At 35.3% G+C, this 12,800-nt stretch overlaps 1 protein-coding gene and 1 pseudogene across 1 annotated transcript in view; both read right to left on the bottom strand.

Moving 5' to 3' along the window:
* Nucleotides 1–932: 932 nt before the first annotated feature.
* LOC131754596 (17S U2 SnRNP complex component HTATSF1 pseudogene) lies at nucleotides 933–3,557 on the bottom strand (annotated as a pseudogene).
* A 451-nt stretch (nucleotides 3,558–4,008) lies between these two features.
* The window catches only part of SLC27A6 (solute carrier family 27 member 6), a 61,499-nt gene continuing 52,707 nt past the window's right edge, over nucleotides 4,009–12,800 (bottom strand). The window contains exons 7-10 of the mRNA XM_059060415.2: nucleotides 10,662–10,860; nucleotides 9,509–9,606; nucleotides 8,000–8,130; nucleotides 4,009–4,580 (exon numbers count right to left, since the gene is read on the bottom strand). Of these exons, the coding sequence (XP_058916398.1) occupies nucleotides 4,404–4,580; nucleotides 8,000–8,130; nucleotides 9,509–9,606; nucleotides 10,662–10,860 (605 nt within the window). The 3' untranslated portion in view covers nucleotides 4,009–4,403. The remainder of the gene's footprint in view (nucleotides 4,581–7,999; nucleotides 8,131–9,508; nucleotides 9,607–10,661; nucleotides 10,861–12,800) is intronic.

Below are 12,800 nucleotides of genomic sequence, written 5' to 3'. Positions count from 1 at the left end.
TTGTGATTTTGGTGTTTCCGCAAGAAGAGGTGAGCTCATGTCCTTCTACTCCACAATCTTGTCTCCCAATCTAGTCTCCAAAGATTTTAAAGAGCTATGAATTAGTAAAAAACAGTTCATTCAGATTTATAGCATTTTAATCTACATTAAAAATATAAAGGCAAAACAGTTTTTTCATGGGAAAGGTAAAGAACAGCCAGATCATCAATATAAAAGTTAAATGCCAATTTCTTCATTTACTTAATACTTTTAAAATAAAGACAATTAATCCATTCTCATTTATATAGTGGGAACATGGATATCCTTAGATTTAACTTTTTCTATTTCTATTCATTTAAAAAATTTCTTTTTCTTAAAATTACAGATTTTTGCAAAACTGATATTATTTTCTCTTTCTTTTTTTAATTTGAAAGTGTGACCTTTTATTTTTATGCTTCTTATGGTTAACCTTTACATTTAAAAAATGTTTTAACTTTATAACACGTTTTCCTAACAATGACAAAAAGGAACTATCTGCAACTTCTCTTCCCACCAAAATAAACTTTTTAGCATGTGCAGGCAACATGAGGCAGTCAACTTTCCTTCTGGTTGTACAGAGAATTAGGTTTATGGGCAAAGGAGTTTGCTGCTGGGTCCTACTCTACTTCTTCCTTTTTTTTTTTTTCGTATTAACAACTTATTTTTTATTTTTGAATATCACAAACTTCAATCAGAATACTTTAAAAAATACTATTCTGCATGTGCTTAACAAATTTGACCAAGGGCAAGGATCCAGTTGACTTGTATTATGCTATGAAGTTTGAACTGAACAGCCAATTCACATATATTTAAAATTGTTAAGTACAGGTAATCATGAACACTTCACTGCATTAATCTGATGGCATTCTACCTCTATGCACACGTTCATGTAACACTACTAGTAATTACCCTGGAGCAGAGGCAAAATGGAGATGGAGGAATTGCCCTACAAAGCAGGTTTAAGGGATTAAACAGCGTCATCATCATCATCATCACTACTGAGGACAAAGCTGCTGCCTGTGGACAGGGGCCCTTCCTCCTTAACATTCCCTAAACTACCTGCAGTCCCTCTCTCATCGGAATCTTCAAACAACTTGTCACTGGAATTGTCATCAAACAACTTCTCGTTGGAATCATCATCTTTGAGCATCTTTTCATCTGTGTCTTCATCTTCCTTTACATCTACATCTTCCTCATCTTCTTTTCCATTTGAATCTTCAAACACGTTTTCATCTGCGTCGTCTTCTTCATCCTTTTCATTCGCATCTCCCAGCCCCTTTTCTTCTGCATCTTCTTCGTCCTCTTTTTCATCCGACTCATCGACAAATACTTTTTCATATGTTTCTTCCTTCTCATCAGACTCTGTCAAATTCCTTCTCAGAGACTTCTTTGTCAAACACTTTCCTGGGGCCGTCATCTTTGAATTCTGATTTTTCAGAGTCATTTTCTTCTAACTCTTCTTCAGAAACGTTTTCATTAAATTCCTTTTCAGAGCCCTCTTCCTCAAAACCTTTCTCAAGGCCATTTTCTTTTAACTCTTTTTTCACAGTCATCTTCAAACTGCTTTTCCGAGCACTCTTCAGACCCTCGTTCCGAGCTGCTGTCTTCAGCTGCCTTTTGGGGGCTGGCCTCCTCCTCAGACTCCTGCTCAAGGCCATTCTCATCAGGATCCATTCTGGGTCTTTTTTTTTTTTGGACTCTCATTCAGGGCCATTCTCTTTTGACTCTTTTTTAGGACTACCCTCTTCATGCTACATCTCGGGGCTGCCTTCTCTGGACTCTCCATTGGAGAAATCTTCTTCATGCTCTCTTTTGGGACAGCCTTCCTCAAAGCCTCTTTCGAGGCAGCTCTCTTCAGATTCTTTTTGGGGACAGGCTTCTTCAGCCTCTTTTTCAGGGCCACTTCCTTTAGCATCTTTTTCAGAAGGAGATTCTTCATCTTCTCCCCATCTTCTGTTTTTTCAAACTTCTTTTCGTCTATAAGTTCTTCAAATGCCATTTCAGTTGCGGCTTCTTGAACATTCGTTTGAGATGTGACAGGGTGCTCTGAAAAATGCCTAACTCTAGAAAGCCCCACCCTTCTGGAGCACAGATGGAATTTGAAAGCTGAAGGCCTCTGTTGGCCTCAGGAGTGTTGAGGAAAGCCTCCCATCCTCTCAGCCTTTCCTCCCTTTCTCTCGTGGTCTCCTCCACCTGATAATCTGTAGTCCCATCCAACACTTGGGCAGTGATTTGATGGCCACCAAACCACATTCCACTGAGGGTTTGAATACAATAACCAGCTTCCTCCAGACCCCTAAAGGACACAGAAACCACACCATGAGGGTGCCTATTAAAGAGTAGGAGCTTCCTAATTTGTCCAAACTTTGAACACTCTTCTTGTAGGTCTTCTCTGATCTAATTTGGCACCAGTAGATCATCCTCAAAATCTATACAATGAAACATATTTTTGATGATGACAACTTGCTCATGGTGTATTCAGGATGGGCCAGCTCTTCTCTCAGGTCTCCAATCCAACTGCTTTTGTTGCATAGACAACTTTTTCTTGTAGTCTCTGCACTTCTTCTTCTTTGAGGTGTCGTATTCCCCTTTCAGTTGAAACTTTGCCACCTCCATATGTAATTTGTAGTCTCTAATTTCATCTTCATCCAAAAGTTTTAATGCGAGATCCACAGATTCTCTCTTCAAATAACAGCAAAGTCCATCTCATTTAAGATTTCCTTGATTATCTTTGTAAAGCTTGACCTTAAATTCTTCTGTTTGAAGATTTCTCATAATAATGCAAAACTTGGACATGAGTTGTATAAATTCATCCACTGTAATGTCTGGAGGCAAATCAGACATGTACATTTATATTTCTGTCTTCTTCAACATGAAACCATCCTGATTCAGCCTTTCTCTTTTCTCCCCTCTTTTTGGGATAACTGGGTTCATGAGTTTTTCTTTGTGGAGGTTCTTCTGTAGTCCTAGCACTGACATCTTGGACACTCGCAATAGAACTAGATGCACCATCATTAGAAAAGCCATAATTAGCCTGATATGTAGCAATAAAATCTTCAGTGATCTTGGGGAACCAAGCCTTCTTGTCCAGGTCCCATTTATACAGGGTGTCAGTTGGCTGCTGCCCAAAAGAATCAGTTTCTCCAGTGGGATCTTTCTGGGTGTTACAGTCCTTGGTGTCTCCGTACAATTCTTGCATTCACAACTGCTCATCAAACTCATCATTCGCATCCAAGTTGTTGCTGATCATGCTGACGACTTAGCCCAGGGGCAGGGTCCAGGTGAGCGAAGAGGCCAAGCTGACGCTGGTCACCCTGCCAGGTCTTGCTGCCGCTGCTCAATCCAGAACACAGCAGGAGCGCACACGAGCTGCCACCACCAATCGGGTCTGAGATGACTGCGGCTCCTGCGGCAACATCCAGAAACCACTTGAAAATGGAGGCCCACTTAGGCTGATGCAGTCGCTATTGTCCCCTACTCTGCTTCTTAGTCCAGCTCCACCACCCCCTCCCATGGAAGTTAGCTCACTTTGGTAAGAGAGTCTCATATGTTTTTGACTTGAGGCAAACACTGGAGCCTGGTGCTTTCACATGGAGATAAGTACCATTGTGCTTATTACACTATCCTTACGATAATTTTCCCAGTTAACTACTCAAAAACCTGTTCACACTCAAAGTCTTTATGCCTCTGATCTTAGTGTTAACACAAGGGTCCTAGTCTAGTCTATTCTTTCCCTGTATTATTAGTGGTTCCTACAGCTCTGTTGGATTTTAGCATCAATTTGATCCCATTTATATATTTTCCCAAAATTCCTAAATGCTTTGGGCTTACCAGTTTTCGTGCTTTGTTGTTTCATATTTTTACATTTCTTCTAGCATCTTAATGTGAGTTTAGGATAAGGGAGACAGGAGCGCATACATTTAGTTAGTTACCTTCCTTTGAATGAACATTTACAATTAAAAACATCAAAACAAAACTTCAAAACTCATATTAATAAAGATGGTTTTATTGAGTTATAGGACAGGGCACATAAAAATCAAATATTTGATTAAAATTTAACCCTTTACTCAAAACTAGAAATTTTAAATATTAATAAGTAAATTTTTAGATGTCTAAATTGTTAACCACTTATTATTTAAAAACTTTAAGGCAGATATTTACTTATGCACTGAATCCCAAATAGGTAAAAAGAATAATCATCCAAAGTTTGTTATCAATTAAAACAAATTAAAGTTAGTACTTAATTAAAGAAAAATTGTTGCATGTTAAGGAAATATAGCACATACTTAATATCAGTTCCCTCTCCCCATTTCATATTAAAGAATCACAAACTCTCCTTTCACTTCTCCTAAGCAGCATAGGAAAATCCCATATATAAAAAAAGCTTAAAGTTTAATCTTCCCTAATATTATCTGATCATAAATTTCTTTGGTCAATGGAATGTATGATTTTTTTAACTTATCCATGACGTAAAGTGGATCAGAAATTTTCAATGGACTAAATCCTTCTTCCACCAACCGAAACTTCTGTAGTTTGAATGTTCCTGTTGTTTCCATCTTTTCCTATAAAACAGTGACCAGGATTAGTGGAGTCAGTCAATATTATGTATAATATACAAATAAAATATTCAACAATATAGACTGTAATATTTAATTATAACATTTTTATATCCAGTGACCATCTCTATTTTCACTACTACTAATTTAACATTAGAAAATTTTAAATGCTCCTTAGAATACTTAAATCTTTACTTTGATTTTCCTGTGAGCTTCAATTAACATATAAGTTGATTGAACTTAAGAACTTAAGTTGAACTTAAGAACTTAAGTTGAACTGTATTCTTAAGTTGAACTTAAGAATATAGTTAATAACTGATTACAAATATGTCTAAAAGATATAGGTTTATCTCTTCAATCCAATGTCAAGGCAATATTATGTACAAAGAATGCTGCCAGACGGCAAGAAGATAAAAGCTATAAAAGACAGCAATTTATTTCATAAGGCAGAATACTGCAAGAACCAGAGGGGGTAAGGAATGATCTAAAACTTGGGTTCCCAAACTATGCACTGAGGTGCCTCATAGTACCTCAGTGAATTGCCAGAGTCCCCATAGGATATTTTAAAATTTCAAGGTAAACCCAGTGACATCTGTTGTCACACTACCAGCTACTTGGTCAAGGTAGTTCAGTTTCAATATTAGTTTATGATACATTCTTTTCAATAGTGTCATATCTTTAAGAAACAGGGTTTTTGGTGGTTGCTGTGATAAAAAGCAAGTATAAACAAAAATCAAGGTAGAATATGGAATTAGTCTGGCCCTGTTCAGCACAATCTAATTCCAACATTTGAGGAGCTGTGCAATGCCCAACTTACAACTCCTTAATACATGTGGTTATTTAAATATGAAATAAAAGCATTTTTCTTTCCATTTATATGCATTATTTTTTCAAATAGCAACTGATTTATTAGACCTAAATAGTTATTTTGCTTTGCCCTAAGTACTGAATAAATGAATGTTTACGTATTTGTTTTGGCCCAAAAGTGCCATGAAATAATTACTAAGACACTAAAGATGTTATGAATCGAGAAAGTTTAAGAATCTTTGCTTTAAGGAATTTAAAGGAGACAAGGATATTATCTCTGTGGTAGTTTCAGGCATAGGGAAGCAAACTTGATTTAAGTCAGATGACATGTAGGGTCCATACAAGGTTCTATGAGTAGTTTGGCCATTTTTATGCATACTTCTGAACGAATGCAACTAAGTCAACTTTTTTTGAACCTTCTTCCCTGATCTCATCCTCTACCCAACACTGTCATCACAGAATGTGATGTAACTGTGTAAAAACACATATTCTTTTCTCTTTTTAAAAAAAATAGTTCACATTATATAATTTGACAGTCTGCTTTCTTTAAAAAAAAATTATTTCTGGTATTTTTCTCCAGGTTAGGTAATTTTCATCAAAATGGCACTTCTTAATGGTTTCATAAGGTCTCATCTAATTATAATATGTTAATTAACCTTACTCTTATTCTTGAACTTATATAGAGAATATTAAAAAATTTTACTACATAAATAATAACATTTTATATATAACATTTGTGCATCTTTAATTATGTCCTAAGGGTAAATTTCTGGAAATGAAATTACTAAATCAAAATATATGAAAATTCTAAGAATGTGATCACATATTTACCAAATTTTTTTCAAGAGAAGTGATAACAATTTGTGTTCCCACAGTAGAATGAAAGGACCAGTTTAATTTCATCTCAGCCATACTGAGTAATATCACATTTAAAAATTTTTTGTAAATTTATTGCCAAAAAGAATCCTTTTTAAATTTGTGCTAAACAGATTTTTAAGAAGATAGCTGTCTTATTCATTTTGTCAGAAGTAACTTATATGTTTGCATTGCTTATATCAGATCATTTATTACAATTTATTTATTAAATAATTTTACTGCCAACTAAGTGTCATTCATTGTGCTAACTATAGCAAATTCTGTAATAAATGTAACACTCATGGGCCAAGTTCTTTTAGGTGTTTAATGATCCTAAAATATTTTCTAAATTTGTACAAGACTGATTTAATCTTACAGAGGAGTCCTATGACAAAATATTTCTTCTGCTTAATGACAGTGAATTTTAAGTTGTCCCTGGAGGAAAATGTTTAAAATATTATTTGATCCATCAACTTTCTACTCTACTAAGAATTAAAATCCATTCTTTCTGGGATGAGATGGGAGGGGCAGGAGGGAGCTGGGTGTGATTATAAAAGGGTAACATGAGGGAGCCTTGTGGTGGTGGAATTGTCCATATCTTGACTATGGTCATTGATACATGAAGCTACACAGGTAATAAAAATGTATAGAGCTTAATACACACATACACACAAATGAGTACAAGTAAAACACAGGAAATTTTAATAAGATGAGTGGATTGTATCAATGTCAATATCCTGGTTGTAATCATTTACACAGGATCTCTCTGTATTGTTTCTTACAAATGCATGTGAATCTACAATTATTTCAAAAATTTCAATTAAAACTGTTACTTCTTTTTCATATTTAGCTACCTTTATTATTTCACAGGACTGCTATGAAAATAATCTGAGACAATATATGTAAAAGCTCTTAAAATATTATGTAAATGGAATATGTATTTATGACAGTTTAGATGATGTGTCTCATTGGCCAAGCAGTGACTTGGCCACAAAGATTACCCAGCAAATGCTTTAAAAAAGAATATTAAGTCAGCTATTGCTCTATCAGGGATGTAACAGTGATATGACAAACATATCCAGAAAAGTTCTATGTGATTGGATGTTAAGAGATGATGAGGACTAGCTTTGGGAAATTATATTTGAGGCACAATATTAAATTAATAAATGGCTGGATAAATGAGCAGGCAAAGTTACTCAGGAGCTGAGAAAATTCGTTTTCTTTTTATTGGACTTTACTCCAGCAGCCTAACAAGAGAAAGCCCACCTCTCAAAATCAATGAGTTCAGAATTTCCCCAAAATATAAGGTCCCCAAAGGAGACTGGACAGAATGAAGATAAAAAATTAAAGGCAAAATTGCTTAAAGCCAATTGCCTTGAGAGTCTACACACATCCTGCAGACACTTTGATGTCAGCTTAGTGGAACTAATTTTAGGTACACAGCACCAAATGTCTTCACAAAGCATGAAGGCATGTGTAAGATTTGGGTTTGGCTTGCCACCATCACTGGGATCCTCATTTATCTGATTGAAGAGGAGGAGAGCAACAAATAGGACAACGACAAAGACTTCCTAGCATTTTATTGTCCTCCCTTCTATAATTAGGCTTCAAATATGGCATAAATTAGCATTCCAATGCTTTTCATTGTTCTTGAAATTTTCTAATAAAAATAAAATGCACCTATTATCTAAGCGGTAATATTATTTTATAACTAAACCATCTCCAGATTCCTGGTATCAAATTTTATGGGTAGGTAAAATTACCTGAATTCTTAAAAATTGTGGGCAAGCATAAGCCGGTAAAAATGTTACAACTTGTTCATAAACTTTTTCCAAGTCTAAAGATGTATTTGGTTTTAAAGTTATAGAAGCCATTCCTGCTTTTCCTTCATAATCTGAAAAAAAAAGTTTGTAATAGCATCAGTTTCGCAAGTGGTAGGTGAACTTATTTAAAAATCCAGTTAATTACATACTAATTGTTACAAATATAGACATTACATCTATTGCAGCAATAACAATGCAACAGTAGCATAAATGAGTGGGTCTTTCCCTGAGCATATGATTTACTCCCTAGAAATGATTTAGGAGAAAGGAAGTGCAGAGTCTATGTTTAATTTTTTACACTACAAAAATGAAATAGATGGAATAGAAAATACCATAAGTGACCCATAATATGCATCCTGCCACTATTATTATAAATATTAAGAGGAAACTTTTTTTTTTTTTGCGGTTTGCAGGCGTCTCACTGCTGTGGCCTCTCCCTTTGCGGAGCACAGGCCCCAGATGTGCAGGCTCAGTGGCCATGGCTCACGGGCCCAGCCGCTCCACGGTAAGTGGGATCCTCCCGGACCAGAGCATGAACCCGTGTCCCCTGCATCGGCAGGCGGACTCCCAACCACTGCGCCACCAGGGAAGCCCAAGAGGAAAGATTTTTTAAAGGCAAATATATTTTAGAGAGATGTCCATGTTAAGCATCACTGCAAAAAATAAAGGGTATTATTCAATATCTTCAAGTTAAGAAACTAGAGGCAGGTATTTCCACAACTAATTCCACAGATCACTTACTGCTTATCATGCCACCTTTTTCCAGGGCTTTGGAATATCTTGTAGCATTTTCCCAGCACCCAGTGCCTGTCTATTAGAGTTAACATCCTCTTTCTTTGCCCCCTTATCCAAACATTCCCACACTCACTGTCCGCTGCACCTACAAACATTAATTGGAAAATACTGTCATTTGTTTTTTTAAAAAAAAGGGCAGTAAGGGGAATAGCTGTCCTGTGATTTCAAGTTGGTCTCTTTTCTTTGCCATTTTCACCAACGTGAGACAATCCTCATAGGCATATTTATAATGACAAATGAGGCCAACCAGATTTTAAAATAATTCCTGAAAAAGATTCAACTTAACTACAAGTCAGTGTTATTAAACATTTAAATTAGAACATGTTCCTACTTAGTGGTATGTATAAACTCTAGTCATCAAGAGAAAAATAATACACCATTGAAAAGCTGTAAATATTCTAGCAGTGAGTTACTGATAAGAGTTTTCAAGATCTGCTTAGAAATACACACATACATTAAAATGCAGATGGTACCTTTCTCCTTGTGTGACCATGAAGTTTGCTATCTTAGTCTAGGGCATTACTTGCCAAGCCAAAACTAAGATACTTGTTTTAATATGTGAAAAATGAAATGCTGAATTAATAAAATTGTTGTGAAGTGAAAGGAAAGTGGCACATTCTGAGAACCATTCCCAAACCTGAAACATATTCATACCTGGTACAGCCACACCATAGACATTTGTGTCCTGTATGAAATCCAACATTCCAATAATATCGGCAACCTCTGTGGTTGCAATATTTTCCCCTTTCCATCTAAACAAAAAACAAGTTCCAATTAGTTACCTATACTTGAAGAATGAGGTGCCCAGCTTTAAGTCTTAGTGCCTTGCATTTGGCTCTGTGCAAGCACCTAATAATAAAAAACAATGGCAGTTTTCAAAATGAAAAACATTTCTAAGGAAGAACTTTTTTGAGAAGTCAACAAAGTTAGTATCTGTTTTTTATTTAAAATTACATCAGTATCTGTTTTTTATTTAAAATTACATTATCTGTGTCTCATTGGTATCAACTGCTACTGTAAAAGGGTTTTTTTAATGTCATAAAAAATAAAATAACAACAAATCCCTCTTTGTTTTGTAATATAATAACAGTGAAGTACAAAGCATTCTCTATCTCTAATGATAGAAAAAACTGAAAGGAAAGCTATAGTTGTCTTTCAGTGTACTGTCCCCCTTTAATTTCTAGGAATTAACCCCTTTGGCTCTTTTAATGCATATGAATGTTTTAATTAAAATGATTTTACATAAGGTGACCTCCTAACATGACACAAAGAAGGTGAGGAAATAGGAAGTATAATTCATTTATTCATTCAAACGTTTTTGGACTGTCTACTGTCTGTCCTCTACTGTTCTATAGTCATCAATTAGTAAAGCAAAATAAATTCATAAGCCTAAAATAACCCTAAGGAGTTAAAAAAGCAAATATAAGAAAGGGAAATTTTGCTGTTTCACTATTTTTGCCATTAGGTCAAGAATTAGACCATATTTGACTAAATTGGTTTTCTGTTTTAACCCTACCATTTAGACTTCACACCTGCCTGCCTGTATCATATGCTAAAAAAAAGGAGCTCACTGATTTGGACCCAAATGATTCATTAAGATAATTACAAAAATGACATCAAAATGTAACTTATGTTTCATCTAGAAACAGATGGGCAGTGAATTTTTAAACTAGGAGACATTATTGAGATAAAAGCTCTCTGTTCCCTGAAGATAGACAGTAGGTGGTATATAATGTTTCCACAGAGCCTCACTCAGAGCAGGATTCACAATCACAGAGCAAGCTTTGCAACCGACGCTATTTCATACCTGAAAGTGTCTCCAATACGGTCCCAAAAATAAAGGAAATTCTCCTGGTCTTGGACCATTAAATCTCCGGTGTTAAAGTAAACATCTCCCTTCTTAAAAACATCACAAAGCAATTTCTTTTCTGTGTGCTTCCTATTTCCAGCATAGCCAAAGAAGGGATTCTTTGCATTCACTGGAGAAATGAGAAGCCCAGGTTCCCCTGGGAGAGAGGTATTTTCAGTGATTTGATTAAAACTATTATTACACACACCATGCATGTACCTAAGCTACATATGACCAACACATCCAGTGTAGCTTATCTTACTTTCCGCTGAACTTATTTTTATTATATTTGACATCAATTACTCTGTGTGTCTAAATCTAACACTGTTTCACAGACTGCCAAAGCACAAATCACTTTGGAAAAACTAACAAAAAGGAAACTGAATGTAAAGAAAGGAATATTAAATTTATTTTACATCCTGGGTGGATACAGCAATGGCTACTTTTTTTGATTATGTAGATTCTAACACTGATAATAATGACAATTATATAAATAACAACTATAATAATTTTAAATAAGATTATGATGGTAGCAATATTTATTTATTGGGCACTATGGAGCAAACCCCATGAGAAATGCAACTGTCACCTTATTAATTTTTCAAAGAAATCCTTTGAAATTGATCATTATAATCCCTATTTCACAGGGAAGGCACTAGGGTCCAGAAAAGGAAGCATGTTAGCAGAGTCCAATAGACAAAAAGGAATGGACCTAGAACTCAAATTCAAGTCCCTATGATTTTTCTGTACAGTATTATCTCTGATTTAATAAATATGTTATTAGAAGCTTAAGAATATGTTTTATTCCTCTGGAATGTTACTCTGGAAATCCTCAATGGACAGGAGATAAGCCACAAAATTTATTAGTTTTACTTACATGTAGACACATTATGTAAAATAATTTTTAATCGGACTTATTCAAGTTAATCAAGATACTGACCATCAATCAACAAGGTAAAAAACTACTTCTAAGAGTAGAAGACAAAGGGGAGCAGAAATCACTTCCCCAGAAGATTTCAAGGCCATCGTTCACTTGTTTTGGCCACTGTGAAGACAACTAACATCTATGTGATGGGTTAGATGAGGCTGTATTCCAGCAAACTCTAAAGCGATTTATGTCATTTTAACACTCTCTTTTCAATTCTTATTGCTCCCACTCCTCTGGACATTATGGGTTCCAAGGGCACACATGCCACTGGCCAAAACTAGCCTGCCCTGACTCAGCAGGGACCCCTCACTGTCACTGTCATCACTGACACCATCATTATCATCATTATCATAATCACTGCCATTGTTACACTTATTGAGCACTTTCTGGGTACCGGTCACTATTCTGAACAGTTTACATATGTATCCCATCTCATCCTCATCACAAACCTGTAAGACAGGGCCTCATATTGTCTTCATTTTACAAGTGAAATTGAGGAAGAAAAAGTAATTTGCCCAATATTACACAGCTGCCAAATGTTGAAGTTGGAATGTTTTTAACCAGGTCCATCTGACTCCAAAGGCTCTCCTCCCTCACATATCCCATCCATCTACATCTCCTATATACATTTCAGAATTTTCTAAGCCTCTTATATTTCCCTTAAAATTTATGTTCTTTATTTTTTTTCTTCAGGACACAGGTGATAGTTTCTTCACTGACAAATTAATTATTGCAAATGCTTAAAAAGGTCAGACTGTATACTTATCTTTCCCTCCCAGGCATACTTTACGAAAGACACAATGCTTTAATGTAAAATAAAATTGAGCAATCCATAATGAGAATTACAAAATTGTAAAGCAGATATTTGGGGACAATCTGTTTTTGAAAAACACTGAGGTTGCATAAGCAGTTCTGGGATTCAAGTTCTAATATCAGATATTATTGTAATTTTAATAAATAAAACACACTAGAAAAGAGTGCTTTAATATAGTTCTCCTCAGAAGTGACTTTTTTCTTAGATGCTGTCTATAGAGTTATATTAGAGAAAGATATTTGATAAATGCTCTTGAAATTCAGAGGATTGGGAAATTTGTTTTTTTAAACACAAGGCTTATATTTTTGTCCAATCTTTCAGCTACTAGGAAAACAACCAAAAACCAAAAATCAAA

The sequence above is a fragment of the Kogia breviceps genome, chromosome 4, assembly GCF_026419965.1.
Source record: "Kogia breviceps isolate mKogBre1 chromosome 4, mKogBre1 haplotype 1, whole genome shotgun sequence".
Classification (NCBI taxonomy): domain Eukaryota; kingdom Metazoa; phylum Chordata; class Mammalia; order Artiodactyla; family Physeteridae; genus Kogia; species Kogia breviceps.
This window is presented reverse-complemented; position numbering and strand designations above follow the sequence as displayed.